This window comes from Phalangium opilio, unplaced genomic scaffold (assembly GCF_054372755.1).
Source record: "Phalangium opilio isolate 3A_F unplaced genomic scaffold, DU_Popi_V2 ptg000217l_1, whole genome shotgun sequence".
In the NCBI taxonomy this organism is placed as follows: domain Eukaryota; kingdom Metazoa; phylum Arthropoda; class Arachnida; order Opiliones; family Phalangiidae; genus Phalangium; species Phalangium opilio.
Window position 1 is genome coordinate 2,441,639 of NW_028324218.1, and position 17,033 is coordinate 2,458,671.

A 17,033-nucleotide genomic window follows, 5' to 3' on the forward strand; every position below is an offset into this window, starting at 1 on the left:
CCGGGAATTTTAAAAATAGGCAAAAATTGCCCGGGGATTAAAAAATAGGCAAAAATTGCCCGGGGATTAAAAAATAGGCCAAATTGCCCGGGGATTTTTAAAAAATACCCCAAATTACCCGGGGATTTTTTAAAAAATAGCCCAAATTACCCGGGATTTTTAAAAAATAGCCCAAATTACCCGGGGATTTTTAAAAAATATCCCAAATTGCCCGGGGATTTTTAAAAAAATAGCCCAAATTGCCCGGGGATTTTTAAAAAATAGCCTAAATTGCCCCGGGGATTTTTAAAAAAATAGCCCAAATTGCCCGGGGATTAAAAAATAGCCCAAATTGCCCGGGGATTAAAAAATAGGCCAAATTGCCCGGAGATTTTTAAAAAATAGGCCAAATTGCCCGGGGATTTTTTAAAAAATAGCGCAAATTACCCGGGGATTTTTAAAAAATATCCCAAATTGCCCGGGGATTTTTAAAAAAATAGCCTAAATTGCCCGGGGATTTTTAAAAAATAGCCTAAATTGCCCCGGGGATTTTTAAAAAATAGCCCAAATTGCCCGGGGATTTTAAAATATAGGCCTTAATTGCCGGGGGGGATTTTTAAAAAAATAGGCCTTAATTGCCGGGGGGGGGGGGGTTTTAAAAAATAGGCCTTAATTGCCCGGGGAGATTTTAAAAAATAGGCCTTAATCTGAACATTTGCCAACACGTCAGTATGTCGCGACTCAACCTGAACAGTCTGGTCAAACGCAGCAGCATTCCCGAGCTCAAGCCCTCAGCAATGTGGGCAGGTGGTCACGATTTGGATGTTCATAGGATGGATTCGTTGGGTTAAGAAAGTCTCTCTCAAACATGAATAAAGTGTCCTTAAAAATTTTTCCTTTTTGTTATTTTCACTAAATTTTTCTATTCCATATAAATTTTATTCAATTGTCATTACGTTCCTAATAAATATGATATTTTGAAATTAATTCCGAGTGTTTTTAGTTTATTTAATGATAGAATCTACTTGTAAACGTTTTAGCCAATAGACAGTTTAGTGCGTTTGTACTTCCCGCGAAGGCCAATCAAAAAATTCCTCTAATTAATTAACCTATGCTAATTACAGAAAGAGAGAATATGAATCGCAGCTTTTAACCTCGGCGCTTTATTACGTGGTAAATTAAATCAAATCATTTAGGAAACATTAATTAGTTATCAAATTAATTAATTTAGGGTGCTCAACTTGAAAGAAAAACGGCTGAAGAAAGAATGCGTCAAATATCTCCTCAAGCTCAAACGTTTCTTTCAAGGCAACTTCCAAACGTTTAAATATACCAAGTGTTGCCACAAGGTAAATTCATTTCTTACCCACGCTTGTCGTCTTCTTTGAATATTAAGAGCAACTATGCCAATTCCTACGTTAAAAAAAAATTATTTACCGCATGGTCTTTTGAAATCAAACCCTTTTTCTAATTAATATCTGGATTTAATTAATTTTACCAAAAATAATAAGCAAATCCCGCAATGTTGCATGATTAATTTTAGAACTATTTTTACGCGAGCAATTAAAGACTAAATTATACAAATTTTATATAGTAATTTTAAGGTTAAATTAGTTAGTTTAATAATTTTTTTTAAGGAAATATTTATATAAACTTTAAAGTTCCAACTTCTCCCCCTGAAAACTGTTAAATTAATTGCGTCAAAAGTAAATAAAAACAAGTGTAAATAAGATGAAACAACAATTATTCTCACCCAAAATGCCTTTTTATCCCAGGGTTTTTGGCCAACATCAATTATGGGTTGCGCTGGTCCAATAATGGTCTTTCCAAGTCCATCACCTTCATTCCAACTTTGTTCCTTCATAATGCGTCTACCGAAACCCTGCAAGAACGTCAAAAAGGGTAAGTACGCAATTCCTTACCAACACTCTTCTTGGTACACTCACTTTCGCGTATCGTTCGAAACCACCAATTTTGCCCGTATCGCGTTGAAAATCGTTAGTGCCACTTCTTAAACTAGTTTCTTGCCTCATGGCCTTTGGCGTCTTTGTCACCAGCGCCTTAAGAAGTTAGGAAATATTTCTTGGACTTGTGATTGGATCTTAATTTACCTTGTTCGTAATAAATACTCATATCGACGTCATCGGCAGTTTTTTCATCAAACAATACTGGGCATCCGTGTAGGAAAGCAAACCAGATCCACCTTTTTCCCATTTGAGTTCAATCTCTTCTTCAAAGAGACGCTCTTTGGCGCGCTCTTGACTGCGTGTCACGTCATTATGTAGGCTTTCGTGACGTTCCCATTCTTTGCAAGTATCATTGTCGTCGTCACTCTGCCATTTATAAACTTATGGAAGCCTCAAGTAGTTACCCCTGATTGGCTAATATCCTCTAGCGGCGGTTCATCCTCTATCGGTTGTTGTTTCCTGTCCACGAACTTATCAGTAATTAGATGCAGGCTTGGAAATAAGGTTTATTTCTGAACTAGTCCTCCGGACCAGTGACCCCTGATGTCTTAAATACGAAACTGGTCCCAATTTAATTTTCTACTGGTCCCAGGACTTGTGGTCGTTCTCTCTTCCAAAAAAATCTCCCTCGGCTTAGGGTTGTATACACAACTGGACTCCTCGAGTCGAAATTTATGTTAAAATGAAAATAATTAAAGAGGTCCCCATAGCAATTTTTAATAAACTAGTCATTGGGAGCAGTGACCCGCGCGTTTTGAATAAAAAAAGTGCTCCAAGCTATTAATAAACTGGTTTTTGAGATGTCCCCTCGATGTCCTGACGAACTCGTGTTTTCCATCTTGGGTACTTCCTGTCCCATTCTCGGCTGTCCACTTTGGTCCATAATCGAATGGTACACTACTGTACTTTCGTTTGGCCCTCGATCGAGGGAATTCCAAGCCCAGTTTCCCAATTACCGAAGAAGGTAATCGGCATTGACGTATTAGATCCATGAAGACTTTAGTCGGGGTACCAACGTTTCCATTGGGCATACCAATAGGCGGGTGCATTTCAATTATAGTTTTTTAAAATAGGCATTTCACAAATATTACTTTTAAGCCCCATGACTCGAGTGCAAAATACGGCTAATAAGGAACTCCCTTACTTTGATGATCCAAATATATTTGATCCGCATATACAACATTTTAAACACCAGTATAAAAACCTTAGAGTTTCTAATACAATTAACGATTTATATTAGAATGATATCAAAAATAAAAGGGAAGACCGTTTCTTCATTTTTTGTTTGCATGTACTCCCGAGTGTTGCGGGTTGAAGTTTTACAGGCGCCCATAGGAAATATATGGAGTGAATTTCCCCTGGATGTCGGCTACCATTCGATTATTACGTTCATTTGAAAGTAAGAATATTACCAGTATTTTATCGACAAATAATGTTATATAATATTAGAAAAATTAACCGTAATTAATTTTTAATTTGCATGATGTTTCTAAAAACCGTATTTTCGTGGATTTCTCGCGATTGTGGTTCGTGAGAATGACTTATATGCAGCCCTTAGCGGCTCAGCCCTGGTTCACAGTAATTGAATTGGGGTGATCAACTTCCATCACCAGCAAGTTTTCGCCATTGGTTTTCGCCTTCCAAAGGACCAAAGCAGGCTCTTCGGGAAGCAAAGGCTCAAATTGGTAAGGTTGAATATTGAATTCTTCCTGACCATCATCCGAATTCGAATTTTCCTCACTCGATTCGCGAATTTCAAACAATCCTATTTACAAACAATCAATGAATCATAGTCGCCTTATCGGGGAAAACAAGTTGGCCGGTATTCCGCGGTTGGTTTGAATTTCAAAATATCTAAGGTACTTTTTACCTCTCCGTGTGACGTAGTCCAGGAGAGGTTCTGTAACGGCCGTGTCTGTGTGTGTGTGTGTGTGTCTGTGTGTCTGTGTGTCTGTCCGTTGTTACACCCACGTGACCGCGTTCGCAGTTTCCAAATCGGAGCAAACGTGTTCGCCATTTCCGAACTGCATTCACAGTCACGGAAACGGCTCCTCTACTTGAGTTCTCACACCACCATCTTCTGGTCCTCGTCCATTCCACTTGGACACCAGTCTGTACATACTGGCTACTAATCACCACCATCTTCTGGTCTTTGTCCAACCCACTTGGACACCAGTCTGTACATACTGGCTACTAATCACCACCATCTTCTGGTCTTTGTCCAATCCACTTGGACACCAGTCTGTACATACCGGCTCCTAAACACCACCATCCACTAGTCTTCCGTCTATTCCACATAGACACCAATCTGTATCATTGGCTTCTAACACCACCATCCACTGATCTTCCGTCTATTCCACATAGACACCAATCTGTATCATTGGCTTCTACTCCATTATCATCGTTTGGTTTTAGGATATACGCGGCGATCAGCTAGGGTTACGAGAAACGTCTAGCCTCCCTAAGGTGGGATCGCCACCAAAGGTTTTCGCAATTGCGCTTTTTCCTTACTATTATAATGGAAACGAATCGTATATATACCCCAAAATTTGAAGAAAGTGGGCAAGAGGGGTACCCTTCACTTTAAACGTCAATATTAGCAAAGTTTGAGATGATATTAGGTATAACGTTATTTTAAACGATTTAACTATTATTAATATTAATTATTGAAGATTAAAATAATTAAAAATAATTATATTTATTTAAATATTAAGGATAAACCTCTCGTGCAAAGAGAGAGATTATCATCGCCTCCTATATCTACCAAGGCCCGTGCATGCGATATATTTCATTCATTGCCTCCTATATCTATCAAGGCCCGTGCATTGCGATATATTTTCCAAAACAACAACCAAAATGGGAAGCTCCTCTCAGAAACATAATAATTTCTTTTCTCTGTATATGAAATGAAAATATGGATAATATTGCGCTCCTTGTTTAATGGTATCAATCTTTGCCTGTCTATTAATATTTTACGTAGTAGTAATACGTTTTTAGCGAAGTCTAGAGAGGATAGACATAAGCGAGATTGTTTCGGAAAACAAATACTGCTTCCACTAATGGGTTTCTACTCCTTGTTACTCTTGTTGTCTGTGTGTGTCCGTCCATTGTTACACTAGTGCGTCGCGTTAGCAGTTAGCCTTGTGTTGATGTGTTAAGAAATCATACAGAACCTTAATATTCCCTTTTTCCATAATATAAAGTGAATATGTGGAAGTATTTTTCGTAATTATGATGCATTTAGTACTTTTGTAGCTTTAAAGCTCTGTTTCATTTTGATATTCCAAAGATGTTTTTTTAATATTGTTATTTGAAATGGCTGTTTATATATTGCTTAAGCTATACTACATCTGTATATAGCATAATCCTTGGTTTAGTGATTTCATGAAGCAAACTAAGACCTAGACTCCGGCGTGTATAACAAGTACTATCCGCAGTAGGCTTAGTGAAACAAAGAGTAAATAATTGAGGCTTTGATTTTCGTGTCTGAAATGAACAGACATCAACGTTTCAGAGTGAGCCGAAAGTTAAATACACTCTTAAATAATAATAATAAGATTAGTAAAAGGGCTAATGGTAAACGGGTAGTATCTACAGACTTATTATTCTCTTTATGGTGCGCATTGACTATTAGTGCGTCTAGCTACAATTTAGCTTTGGTGTTATTTAACGTTAACATTCATGTTGGCAAACTAAGTATATTGTTGAGGTGAGGTGAGACGAGACGATAGTGTTTACACTGCAAACCAGTTGTGAATGTAGCTTTCAGAATATAGGGTAAACAGCTGAAGCGTAGACTTCATTTCCTGTTCTTTTCCCCATTGACTGATTTCCATGTGTCCAAGATTTATCCTTATTGGATGTGAAATGTCGCCTGCTTTACTGTACATTCGCTATGTTTGGAATACTGCTTCAATATTTCGTAAATTTTTACTTCAAAAAAGTGAAATAATTCCATATCTAGGTAAATACGTTTGTAGTAGTAGACCTCTTGACACGGAGAGGTAATATTTTGGTTTTCCCAACTTGTCTTAATTTTAAACGTTTTAATTCGATTTTTTTTTGGCACACATAATTTTAGGCACATTTTTTTTACCTAAAACTGCCCTCATCATGTACTAGTCGGAAAACATTGAGAGTATCCCTTTAATATTTTATTTTGGCCTATTTTCACCTACTTTGATTGGATTAGAATAAAAATTAATTGACCTGACTTTTTTATGAAACGTTTCTCCGAAAATTTGGATTCCCTTAAAAAACTGGAAAAGGAGAATGTTTCTTATGTTGAAAGGAATTTAAAATTAGAAGAAGTAAGATCCTTAATATTTTATTTTGGCCTATTTTCCCCTACTTTGATTAGATTAGAATAAAAATTAATTCACCTCACTACTTTCGAAACGTTTAAATAGGAATTAAGCAACTGCTACAAGTATTTTTTTATAAGGCGCGAAACGAAGACCTACGCGCCATTCATTACGTCACGTGCAAAGGTCACGTGGGATAAAACGGGTGCCGCCCCGAGATACCTCTCTCACTGTCACTGAATAAAATAGTTCCCTTATTATTAGGTCATATTTGAATGATAAATCAGTAAAAATAGATTTAAAATTTATTATAAAAATCGAAACTTATCTCGTTTGTACGCAAAACTATGATGTAAATTAAATATCACGTGTAATTAGTTTTTTATAATAAATTATCTCGACCAATAGGAATAGAGTACCTCGCCTCCGTCGGCTTTCGCGCGCTGGGCAAGCTTTGCTTTTGTGGTAGGATTGCACTTTACGTGACCCATCCAACTAACAATGGTTTCTAGTTAATTGGACCATGAGGAGTCCGAAAAAAATAGTTAAAAAATTATCTGGCCGCCGCAAGTTGGTCAAAAAAATTTTTGAAAATTTTAAAATCCATGCACTTACCGCCATTGAAGTCGGTATCCGCTTAACGCATTCTGCACTCAATCTGGCAAAAGAAAGCCGAGGGGACTCTAAAAAATTGACGGACTCGCGCCGGAGTTATAGCTATGGAATTTTTTAAGCTTGCGGAAACCGTTTATTTCTTATAAAAGGACGGATATATAAATGCGAGAAAAACTGAAATGTTGGTGAAAATCGTTGAATTTTTAGGAATTAGATAATTGATAACGGTAAATTTTGGAAAAAGCCGTCAAATTTTTCGGGAATATTTTTTCTTAAATGTGTGAAATCCTTGGTAAATTTGATTTTTTGTAAAAAAAATTTAAATAAAAAGCATAGAGCTATTGCAACTATGTTTTAGAAAAGGTGTCAAATTATAGGGAAATTAGAAAATGTCAACGTCAATATTTCAGAAAAGGAGTCTAGTTTTTTTGCAACTATATTTTGGGAAAGGCGCCAAATTATTGAGAAAGTACCAAATATCAATATCAATATTTTGTAAAAGGCGTCAATTTATTTCAACAAAATTTGGGAAAAGGCGACAAATTATTGGGCAGTTAGCAAATGTCAACATCAATATTTTAGAAAAGGTGTCAAGTTATTTCAAATATATTTTGGAAAAGGCGTTAATTTATTTCAACTTCACTTTGGAAAAGGCGTCAATTTATTTCAACTATATTTTGAAAAAGGCGTCAATTTAATTCAACTATATTTTGGAAAAGGCGTCAATTTATTTCAAGAATATTTTTGAAAAGACGTCAATTTATTTCAACAATATTTTGGAAAAGGCGTCAATTTATTTCAAGAATATTTTTGAAAAGACGTCAATTTATTTCAAAAATATTTTGGAAAAGGCGTCAATTTATTTCAACAATAATTTGGAAAAGGCGTCAATTTATTTCAACAATATTTTAGAAAAGGCGTTTAGTTATATCAGCAATATTTTGGAAAAGGCGTCAATTTCAACAACATTTCGGAAAAGGCGTCAATTTCAACAATATTTTGGAAAAGGCGTCAATTTATTTCAACAATATTTTGGGAAAGGCGTCAATTTATTTCAACAATATTTTAGAAAAGGCGTCTAGTTATTTCAGCTATATTTTGGAAAAGGCGACAAACTATTGGTCAATTAACAAACGTCAACATCAATATTTTTCGGCAATTTGATAAATGTAAACACCATTTCCAAAATATCGTCCTTTACATTTACCAAACTCAGGAATAATTTGACGCCTTTTCCAAAATTTTGTCCTTCACATTTATCAAATCCAGGGATAATTTGACACCTTTTCCAAAATATCGTCCTTCACATTTATCAAATTCAGGAATAATTTGACACCTTTTCCAAAATATCGTCCTTCAGATTTGTCAAATTCCCGAATAATATGACACCTTTTTCCAAAATATTGTCCTTCAGATTTGTCAAATTCAGGAATAATTTGACACCTTTTCCAAAATATCGTCCTGCACATTTATCAAATTCAGGAATAATTTGACACCTTTTCCAAAATATCGTCCTTCACATTTATCAAATTCCCGAATAATATGACACCTTTTCCAAAATATTGTCCTTCAGATTTGTCAAATTCAGGAATAATTTGACACCTTTTCCAAAATATCGTCCTTCACATTTATCAAATTCCCGAATATGACACCTTTTCCAAAATATCGTCCTTCAGATTTGTCAAATTCCCGAATAATATGACAACTTTTCCAAAATATCGTCCTTCAGATTTGTCAAATTCCCGAATAATATGACAACTTTTCCAAAATATCGTCCTTCAGATTTGTCAAATTCAGGAGTAATTTGACACCTTTTCCAAAATATCGTCCTTCACATTTATCAAATTCCCGAATAATATGACACCTTTTCCAAAATATCGTCCTTCAGATTTGTCAAATTCCCGAATAATATGACACCTTTTTCCAAAATATCGTCCTTCAGATTTGTCAAATTCCCGAATAATATGACACCTTTTCCAAAATATCGTCCTTCAGATTTGTCAAATTCAGGAGTAATTTGACACCTTTTCCAAAATATCGTCCTTCACATTTATCAAATTCAGGAATAATTTGCCACCTTTTCCAAAATATCGTCCTTCACATTTATCAAATTTGCAAAAAATTCATCGATTTTCCCAAAACATTTCAGTTTTCGTCGCATTTATATTTCCGTCCTAAACGGTTTCCGCAAGCTTAAAAAATTCCATAGCTATAACTCCGGCGCGAGTCCGTCAATTTTTTAGAGTCCCCTCGGCTTTCTTTTGCCAGATTGAGTGCAGAATGCGTTAAGCGGATACCGACTTCAATGGCGGTAAGTGCATGGATTTTAAAATTTTCAAAAAATTTTTTGACCAACTTGCGGCGGCCAGATAATTTTTTAACTATTTTTTTCGGACTCCTCATGGTCCAATTAACTAGAAACCATCGTTAGTTGGATGGGTCACGTAAAGTGCAATCCTACCGCTTTTGTCTACAGACTTCAAGTTAAAGACATTTTTGGGGTGGCTTCGTCCGTAGCGGCTGTCAGTTCGTGGTGTAGTAGTTTATTTTTAGACGCCGGTGTTCAAGTGCGGCTGTCATTTGCGGCAAAACGACAGATATTCGTATAGGTTTTACCTGGTGTTGCGTTCTCTACCTTTTCGGCGCTAGTTACACCTGTCAGTTCAGACTAAACCAGTAAGCCTTGTGTAGCTTTATAGTGCATCGTACGGTTTTACCTGAAATAAACCTGCGCAACTTTACTTAGCATCATTGTGCGGTAAAATAAACCCCCAAACTACGGTTCATTATCCGTGAGTAAACCGTTTTTGTGTTTTTAAAAGGGTGTGCTTTGTCTCTAGACGCGTTTTTAGGGTTTCTTTTGTACGGCTTTTTGGCAAGATTGATTCATAGGTACGTGAGAACAATGTCAAAAATTAGGTTTAGCTCTTAGCCCTAGACATTGTCTTGTCTCTTATCCCCTCGTGTTATGACCCCCCCCTTTGTCAAAGACCTTGGATATAATATTGTAGGCCTGCAATAGGTAAAAATATAAAGTAGGAGGAGCTAATTGAAAAATATAACAAATTGTCACGAGTCAAGTTCAAAGTCTGGAGAAATGACGCTCGCGCTCAAATTCGTAAGATCTTGGAAAGAATGCGCGTGAGGAAATTTGTTTTCTTGCAATAAGATATTGTGAAAAAATTCTACATCCATGGCTTAACAATAAAAAACCAGGCTCACGTCACGTGCAAAATCGCGCGCAACTGTGATGACGATTTCTTATTTTTTAACAAGTTATATAATCACCTATTTTTTTTACGGTTTCCCAAAAACTTGGTGGGTACATGTACGCGTAAGGTGAACATCCGTTTCGACCAAACAACCCACTATTTAGGCCTAGCGAACTCTCATCAATTTTATAAGTTGCGTGTGTTGTTTTTTTATGCCAAGACTCGCCGAAGATATACTTCGTAATTAAGGAATTCCATTGGGGTATGAATTGGGAATATTTTTATTTTCGAATTTTTAAGTTAGGCTTAGAGAAATTGTCGATTTTTTTTTATGTTTTTAAATATTTGGCTTCATGAAAAGGTTTCTCAATGCTCCTAGGAGCGTATCAATACGCTTGGTTTTATCTGCAAGCGTGTGACACTGTCATTTGATTTACTTAAGATTCTAAAGATTAAAAAAAACCGGGGGAAATACTTAACTGTGTTGGGGCTAACGAAGGGTTTAAAAATTGTAACCGAGGGGCTACTCACTTCGGAATTGATAGTTTACACACATGGAGGATTCATACCATTTACACCAGGAGGCAGGGCTACCTTAAGGACAAAAGCAGACGGGTTTCTGTCCTCCAGGTAGCTTGGCCTTCTGGTGATTGGTGTAAATGAATCCTCCATGTGTGTAAACAAGTTATTAGTAGATGCAAATTATGAATTCATAGTGACAGACTAAAGTGTTTTGCTTTTGTTACTTCCATTCAGATTGGACAAAATGCGTGATATCATTCTTACAAAATATTTTTAAATGATTATACCCCCAAGAACATTTGAGAAGGGTTCTTTCGGGAACTGATGTAGTGTTTCTCAGTAGAACTATTGATACCCTTTAAAAGGGGAGGTTGGGCTACTTGGTGGACAAAGTGTAGTACCAAGTAGCCTAGCCTCCTGGTGTAATGGTATCAATCCTCCTAGTCTGAAAACGATGTTACAGTTATCATAACAGCCAAAAACTAGACGCTGAAATAGGCTAATGGCACATCATGTTATTGCTTCATACAGTCAAACTTGGAGCACTTTCCATGTTCTATAATTTAAGTAGACCTAATTTTACTTGAGTCATTCACTCTGTCAAATGAGTTCAGACCCACGACCTTTTCAAAAACCTTTTCATTAGCTTATTAAACCAATGTATCGCTTCTGATTGGAGTGTATAGCCCCTCTTTTTTCTAAAGGAAATCTTGTACCTTTGAAAAATTTTGGGTTTTCTGGTTGGGTTTGTAGATGCTGCAAAATGCTTAGATTTATAAAAGGGAAAGGACATCAGCCTAGCGCTGAAAGGTTGTTGAAGTTACAAAAGGAGTTGTCTCAATTTTCAAAGGTATTGTGGTATTTTGAGGGGATTAAGTGATATGAAACTTTTTACTGAGAAATTTCAACAAACAGACCATAGCACACGGCTTCCCACATCGCCCAAGTGCATTAGCATGGGACCCGAAATTAAAATTAACGGCTATTGGTACCCGTAATGGGCAAATTAGGGTTTATGGGAAACCAGGTGTGGAATTTAGTAATCAACACGAAAATGAAGCTGCCGTTACTCGTATTCAGTTCTTGGAAAATCAAGTCCGTAGTCTATGTTTTAGTCTTTTAGCAATTCGGAGACTAGTTTTGTTATTAAATTATTTTTAATTGGACTTTAGGGAAGGTTAATTACCCTTCTTGATGATAGTACTTTACATTTGTGGCAAATTGATGTTAAAAATGATAAATCCGTCTTAATTGAAGTTAAAGAGTTAGATTTAGAGAAGCGGTAAGTTAAATTTTGTGGCTAGAAGACAGTAGTTGAAGTTTAAACATTACCTTTTACAGTAAGTGATATCTAGTTTATTAGGGAGAAGGTATCAGATGCCTAAGTATTCGCGCGCCATAGTCCCAGTCCCCCTTTCAAAATACAAAACGGGGGGGGGACGTAAAAGGAGGACGGACTATTTCGCCTCTCCTCAGTCGGAAAATACGTAATTTTCGTCATTCGCGTCGCGCTGACGTGCACGAGTTTTCAAGAACCAATGAGATGCTGGTTGTAATTTAGAGGCGGCGGGGATTAACTCCGGACCTACGTTTGTAATCCTGGAGTTAAAGCTGGAAATGTGCCGAATTTATACCTTCTCCCTAGTAAACTAGATATCACTTCTTGCCTTGAATCTATTTTTTTTTTTTTAATCATTATTCTCTAAATTTTCACAAGAACGTAATGTTAGTACAGAAAATGATTATTGTGAACGCAATATTTAAACTTCAAATTATTAGCTTCAGCTAAAATATTTTTAAGTATTTGGGCACTAATTAAAATATTTTAGGCTACAAAAAGTATCCGCGACTTGCGTACGGTCCAATAATGAGCAGCTATGGTTGGGAACCGAATCGGGCAACATTTACACTCTCGATGTATTGAAATTGAAGGTTCTTGAGGAAAAACTTATTTGCCAGGATGTAGTTATGCACAGGTATCTTATCCTTATCGTCCAGGACTCTTCAATAAGACTTAAACAAACGAACTTTCTAGCGTTCCCGACGACTTTAAAGTCAACCCTGGCGCGGTTGAAGCCATTTCGCAACACCCAGCCGATTCGGATAAGATTTTAATTGGTTATAATCGCGGTTTAATCGTCTTGTGGGATTGTACTAAAATGGCTGTTGAAAGTACTTTTGTGGGCAATCAACAGCAGTTGGAGTCCATTTCGTGGAGCAGGAATGGAAAGTCTTTTATTAGTGCCCATAATGATGGCAGCTATATTACGTGGGATGTTTCCGATCCATCCAAACCAAAGGAAAAGCCTCAATGGCCTTATGGTCCATTTCCTTGCAAATCCATCACGAAATTGGTGTTGAATGCTGGGGAAGACGGGTACAGTTGTTAATTATTGATCTATAAGTATTTCGGGTTGGGTTTTAAAGGTTATTTTAAATGAAATTAGGGATGATTTCATCGTATTTACGGGTGGTATGCCTCGCGCCAGTTATGGCGACCGACATACTTTGTCCATAATCGGTGGTGAAAAACACCAAGTTCTCGATTTTACTTCCAAAGTTGTTGACTTTTTTACGATAGATGATGATGGTAATATCAAAATAATCTCTTATTTAGCCGCCTATTAGTTAAAACTAATGACTTAAGTTAATTTTGCAGAATTAGGTAGCCCCAAAGCTTTAATAGCTTTAGCCGAAGAGGAGATAGTTGTAATTGATCTATTATCGGAAGGGTTTCCCCAATTCCGTCTCTCTTACCTATCCAGTCTTCATTCTTCCGCTATTACCTGTTGGCAACATTGTGGCGATGTACCCGAAGAGTTATGGAATAAAATTGTCGAAGCCAGAAAGAAACAGACTGCTGATGAACAGCGGGTAACTTTCCTACAAGCTCTTTCAGACGATAAAAATTCCCGTTTGGAGACGGAATTAGAATTACAAAATAATCCAAGTTCTTCGAATTCATCCGAGATGGACTCTATGGAGGATATCCTAGACAGTCTTATAGTTTGGGTAAGTCTTGGCTTTTTGTTAATGCAAGGAAGTTGAAGGAAGGAAGATTAGAATGGCCCTTTAATAATAAGACCTGTATAAAATAATCTACCAGTTTTTGTGTGATTAATATGATCTCTTCCAAACTTAATAAATCATATACCAAATGAAAGCTCACGCCTTCCTCTATTCATTGCACACAGTGTGCGCAAACAATAATTAACATTAAAAAAACTAATTATATATATAGCAGTGCCAAAGGCTTTGCCGGGACTCGCTGTGATGATACACGCAGCGGCGCCGCACTTAACCAAACCAAACCTACCCTAAAATAACGTGTAAATTATGTAAAAATAAAATAATTTATGCGCAATGAATTTTGTTAAAATTACCTTAAATCATAGATTTTAGCTTTGGTTTGGTTTTATTAGGTTAGGTGCGTTTTGTATTTTTAAAAATGCGATTCTTTGATCACTGAAACTTCGAATGTTTGAAGCTATATTTATATTCATTTTTTGGTAACGGGCGTGCGTGTATCATCACAGCGAGTCCCGGCAAAGTCTTTGGCACTGTTAAATATATAATTAGTTTTTTAATGTTAATTATTGTTTGCGCTCACTATAATGGTGTGCAATGAATAGAGGAAGGCGTGAGCTTTCATTTGGTATATGATTTATTAAGTTTGGAAGAGCAGGGGCTATTCTTAAATTTTGCCAAACTGATCACATATTGATTAGAAAATATTTAAAATTAAATCCCTTATTAGATCAAATCATTCCAAGTTCAAGCGCCTCACAGCACCGCTTTTGAACTGTCCGATGGAGTAGCACTGGCACAGGTGCTGGCTCAAATGTAAATACACGTTAGTGCTTGCTTAAAAATATTCAACTTTTCATATAATCCTCTTAATAAACTACAGTGAGCCAAAATATTTCAATTCCAATTGGCTTGTTCGCATCAAAAAGGCCTCTTTTTTTAAGCTAGAAAATAATATTGAAATTGTTAAAGATGAAAATAAAGCGTTACTGCTTAAACTTGAAGAGCTTCGCGAGAAGCTTAAACATTCCGAAAATCTACACGATCCTAGGTTCGTTAGAGACTTTAGGAATTTATTTCTTAATTAATTTTTCTATTTAATTTATTTAAGGAAGGTCGGAGTTCACAGCCAAAGACGGAGATTTCGGAAAGGACATGAGGAGTAAGCCCATGCATAATCCTCGTCATATGGACAAGTTCGCCATGATTTCCACTCAACGCGATCGTCCTAATTGCGAGGAGTTGTACGAGACGTTCAAGAGGGTTTGCGGACCCATGAAGATGAATGTCGCCGCTCCAAAAATGTAATTTAATTGATTTTTAATTAATTAATAGTACTTAATTTTTAATTTGTAGTATTCGCGTCGCGTCTGCAAAAACTTTTATCTTATACTTTTAATTGTAATTAATAATTAATTAATAATAAAATTTAATTTTTAATTATTTTAGTATGAGCGTCAGTGACGACAGAACTACGTCATTCCTCAACGCTATCAAAGACGCGATTAAAATGGGCGCCACCCTTATCGTGGCCATTGTGCCAAATAACAAAGCGGATCGTTATGACGCCATCAAGAAACTTTGTTGCATCGAATGCCCTGGTCATTATTTAATTTAATTAAGTTAATTAAATTAACCTCGTCAATTATTAACCATTTTTTTAACAGTTCCTTCTCAAGTCGTCGTAAGCCGAACATTATCGAAGAAACAAATGTTGATGTCAGTGGCGACTAAAATCGCCATTCAGATTAATTGCAAGTTAGGAGGGGAGGCTTGGGCCCTGACCATTCCTTTGAAACAAAGGACCATGATTTTGGGCATTGATACTTACCACGATTCCTCGGTAAAAGGGAGATCGGTCGGCGGACTCGTTGCTTCCATGAATGAACTATTCACCTGTTGGGCGAGTCGAGTGGCTTTCCATAATAATCGGGAGGAATTGTCCTCCCAGTTGAGGGCCAATTTCGTCATCTTGCTTAAGAAGTACCATGGAATTAATAAGGATACGCCTGATTTGATTATCGTTTATCGCGACGGACTTTCCGATGGAGAGTTGGAGTATGCCAAGGAGTATGAGGTGAAACAGTTGCTGGCTGCTTATGCCGATGTTACCGGAGGGAACAAAGTTCCTAGATTCGCTTTTGTCGTCGTGAATAAGAGGATTAGTACGCGTTTCTTTACCAATGGAAGGGGACAATATGATAATCCGCCGCCTGGGACTATTGTTGATACCGAAGTGACCAAACCGGAGCGGTAATTATTATTTTTCATCATTTCTTCATTAATTAGCGGGTTCATACAAACAGGGAAAACCTTTCTTGTTATTGCTTTGAACTTAATTGGTGGTTTTGTTTTAATTCTTCTGTTTTAGATATGATTTCTACCTGATCTCACAAAGCATTCGTCAGGGTACTGTCTCTCCGACACTCTTCAATGTTATTGAGGATACAACTGGTTTGAAACCTGATCACATGCAGAGAATCGCTTACAAGTTGACCCACATGTACGTCAATTGGCAAGGAACCATCAGAGTCCCCGCTCCTTGTCAATACGCTCATAAATTGGCTTTCTTAGTCGGCCAATCCTTGCACAGAGAACCCGCTGATATTCTCTGTAACCAGTTGTTTTTCCTTTAAAGGACGACCAAAAAAAAACAATCGATGGTATTGTCAGATAAGTACTGCTACTTAACTGTCAGTTAAGTACCATCCTCATTTCCCCTTTTTTATTTTTTAAATGAAGAAAAAAGTTCTTTCTTCGATAATTTTTCCGTTTAAAATGTTCCTATTTCCAATTTATTAACGTAAGGTAAAAATCGGGTGTTTTTTTGTTTTCGGTTTAAAACTTAAGTCAAAATATTGAGTCACTGACTTCCCTTTCCCTCCCTGATTTTTTTACAATTACATTTTGATACTTTAAAAAAAAAAAAAACTCATTTTTGAACGAGTCTCCTTCTCCGATACTTCAGTATTATTTTCGGTTATTTTTCTATAAACATTCCAAATATGGTCATATGATCTTAATTTTGTTTTTCAGTTTTATTTAGTGATTTTTTTATGTTCCTGTGCATGTTAATAAGACTTAACACATTAAACTCAAAATATTAAGTGCCTTAAAAGTTAAAACACACACCAAAAGAGTGCCAACTACGAACTTGTCGAAATCAAAAACTACCTCGTGTATTATTATTGTTGCCAAATACTGAAGTTGTTGTTCGGAGTTTTTTCTTCGATAATAAAATTTTGTTTGTGTTTATTGTAAAAACTTTAGTAAAGGTTAAAAGTTTCATGAAAAATCCGATTTCTTAATTAAAAATTAGGCCTAATATCCTCGTGGGTTAATGACAAAGGCTTAGCGAATAGTTAAACTGTTTATATTTATATGGGTTAATGACAAAGGCTTAGCTA

At 36.4% G+C, this 17,033-nt stretch overlaps 2 protein-coding genes and 1 long non-coding RNA gene across 3 annotated transcripts; 2 read left to right on the plus strand and 1 right to left on the minus strand.

Moving 5' to 3' along the window:
• Positions 1 to 642: 642 nt before the first annotated feature.
• On the minus strand, positions 643 to 3,625 carry LOC149615603 (G patch domain-containing protein 3-like). Its single transcript, XM_089856958.1, has 3 exons — positions 1,926 to 3,625; positions 1,733 to 1,861; positions 643 to 1,662 (listed from the first exon to the last, which is right to left on the minus strand). The coding sequence occupies exons 1-3, from the start codon at positions 2,010 to 2,012 to the stop codon at positions 1,624 to 1,626; spliced, it is 255 nt and encodes an 84-aa protein (XP_089713084.1). The 5' UTR covers positions 2,013 to 3,625; the 3' UTR covers positions 643 to 1,623.
• On the plus strand, positions 1,746 to 16,921 carry LOC149615604 (uncharacterized). The gene is made up of 14 exons (XM_089856898.1): positions 1,746 to 1,881; positions 11,353 to 11,449; positions 11,515 to 11,694; positions 11,772 to 11,881; positions 12,429 to 12,575; positions 12,635 to 12,976; positions 13,047 to 13,189; positions 13,259 to 13,611; positions 14,357 to 14,442; positions 14,510 to 14,677; positions 14,742 to 14,930; positions 15,076 to 15,227; positions 15,294 to 15,879; positions 15,998 to 16,921. Exons 2-14 carry the CDS (start codon positions 11,363 to 11,365, stop codon positions 16,260 to 16,262), a joined length of 2,808 nt encoding a protein of 935 aa, XP_089713024.1. The 5' UTR covers positions 1,746 to 1,881; positions 11,353 to 11,362; the 3' UTR covers positions 16,263 to 16,921.
• LOC149615605 (uncharacterized) lies at positions 5,671 to 7,215 on the plus strand. Its single transcript, XR_016375970.1, has 2 exons — positions 5,671 to 6,256; positions 6,356 to 7,215. It is a non-coding gene; the product is annotated as an uncharacterized LOC149615605 (long non-coding RNA).
• Positions 16,922 to 17,033: the final 112 nt, after the last annotated feature.

Excerpts from the sequence above, each read along its gene's own strand:
- LOC149615603 (XM_089856958.1), bottom strand. The coding sequence starts at position 2,012 with ATGAGGCAAGAAACTAGTTTAAGAAGTGGCACTAACGATTTTCAACGC. Across the intron at positions 1,862-1,925 it reads GTTTCGAACGATACGCGAAA|GGTTTCGGTAGACGCATTAT; the intron begins GTGAGTGTACCA and ends ACGTTCTTGCAG. Across the intron at positions 1,663-1,732 it reads GGGATAAAAAGGCATTTTGG|TTTTCAGGGGGAGAAGTTGG; the intron begins GTGAGAATAATT and ends TTAATTTAACAG.
- LOC149615604 (XM_089856898.1), top strand. The coding sequence starts at position 11,363 with ATGCTTAGATTTATAAAAGGGAAAGGACATCAGCCTAGCGCTGAAAGG. Across the intron at positions 11,450-11,514 it reads AGTTGTCTCAATTTTCAAAG|ACCATAGCACACGGCTTCCC; the intron begins GTATTGTGGTAT and ends TTCAACAAACAG. Across the intron at positions 13,612-14,356 it reads TAGACAGTCTTATAGTTTGG|ATCAAATCATTCCAAGTTCA; the intron begins GTAAGTCTTGGC and ends ATCCCTTATTAG.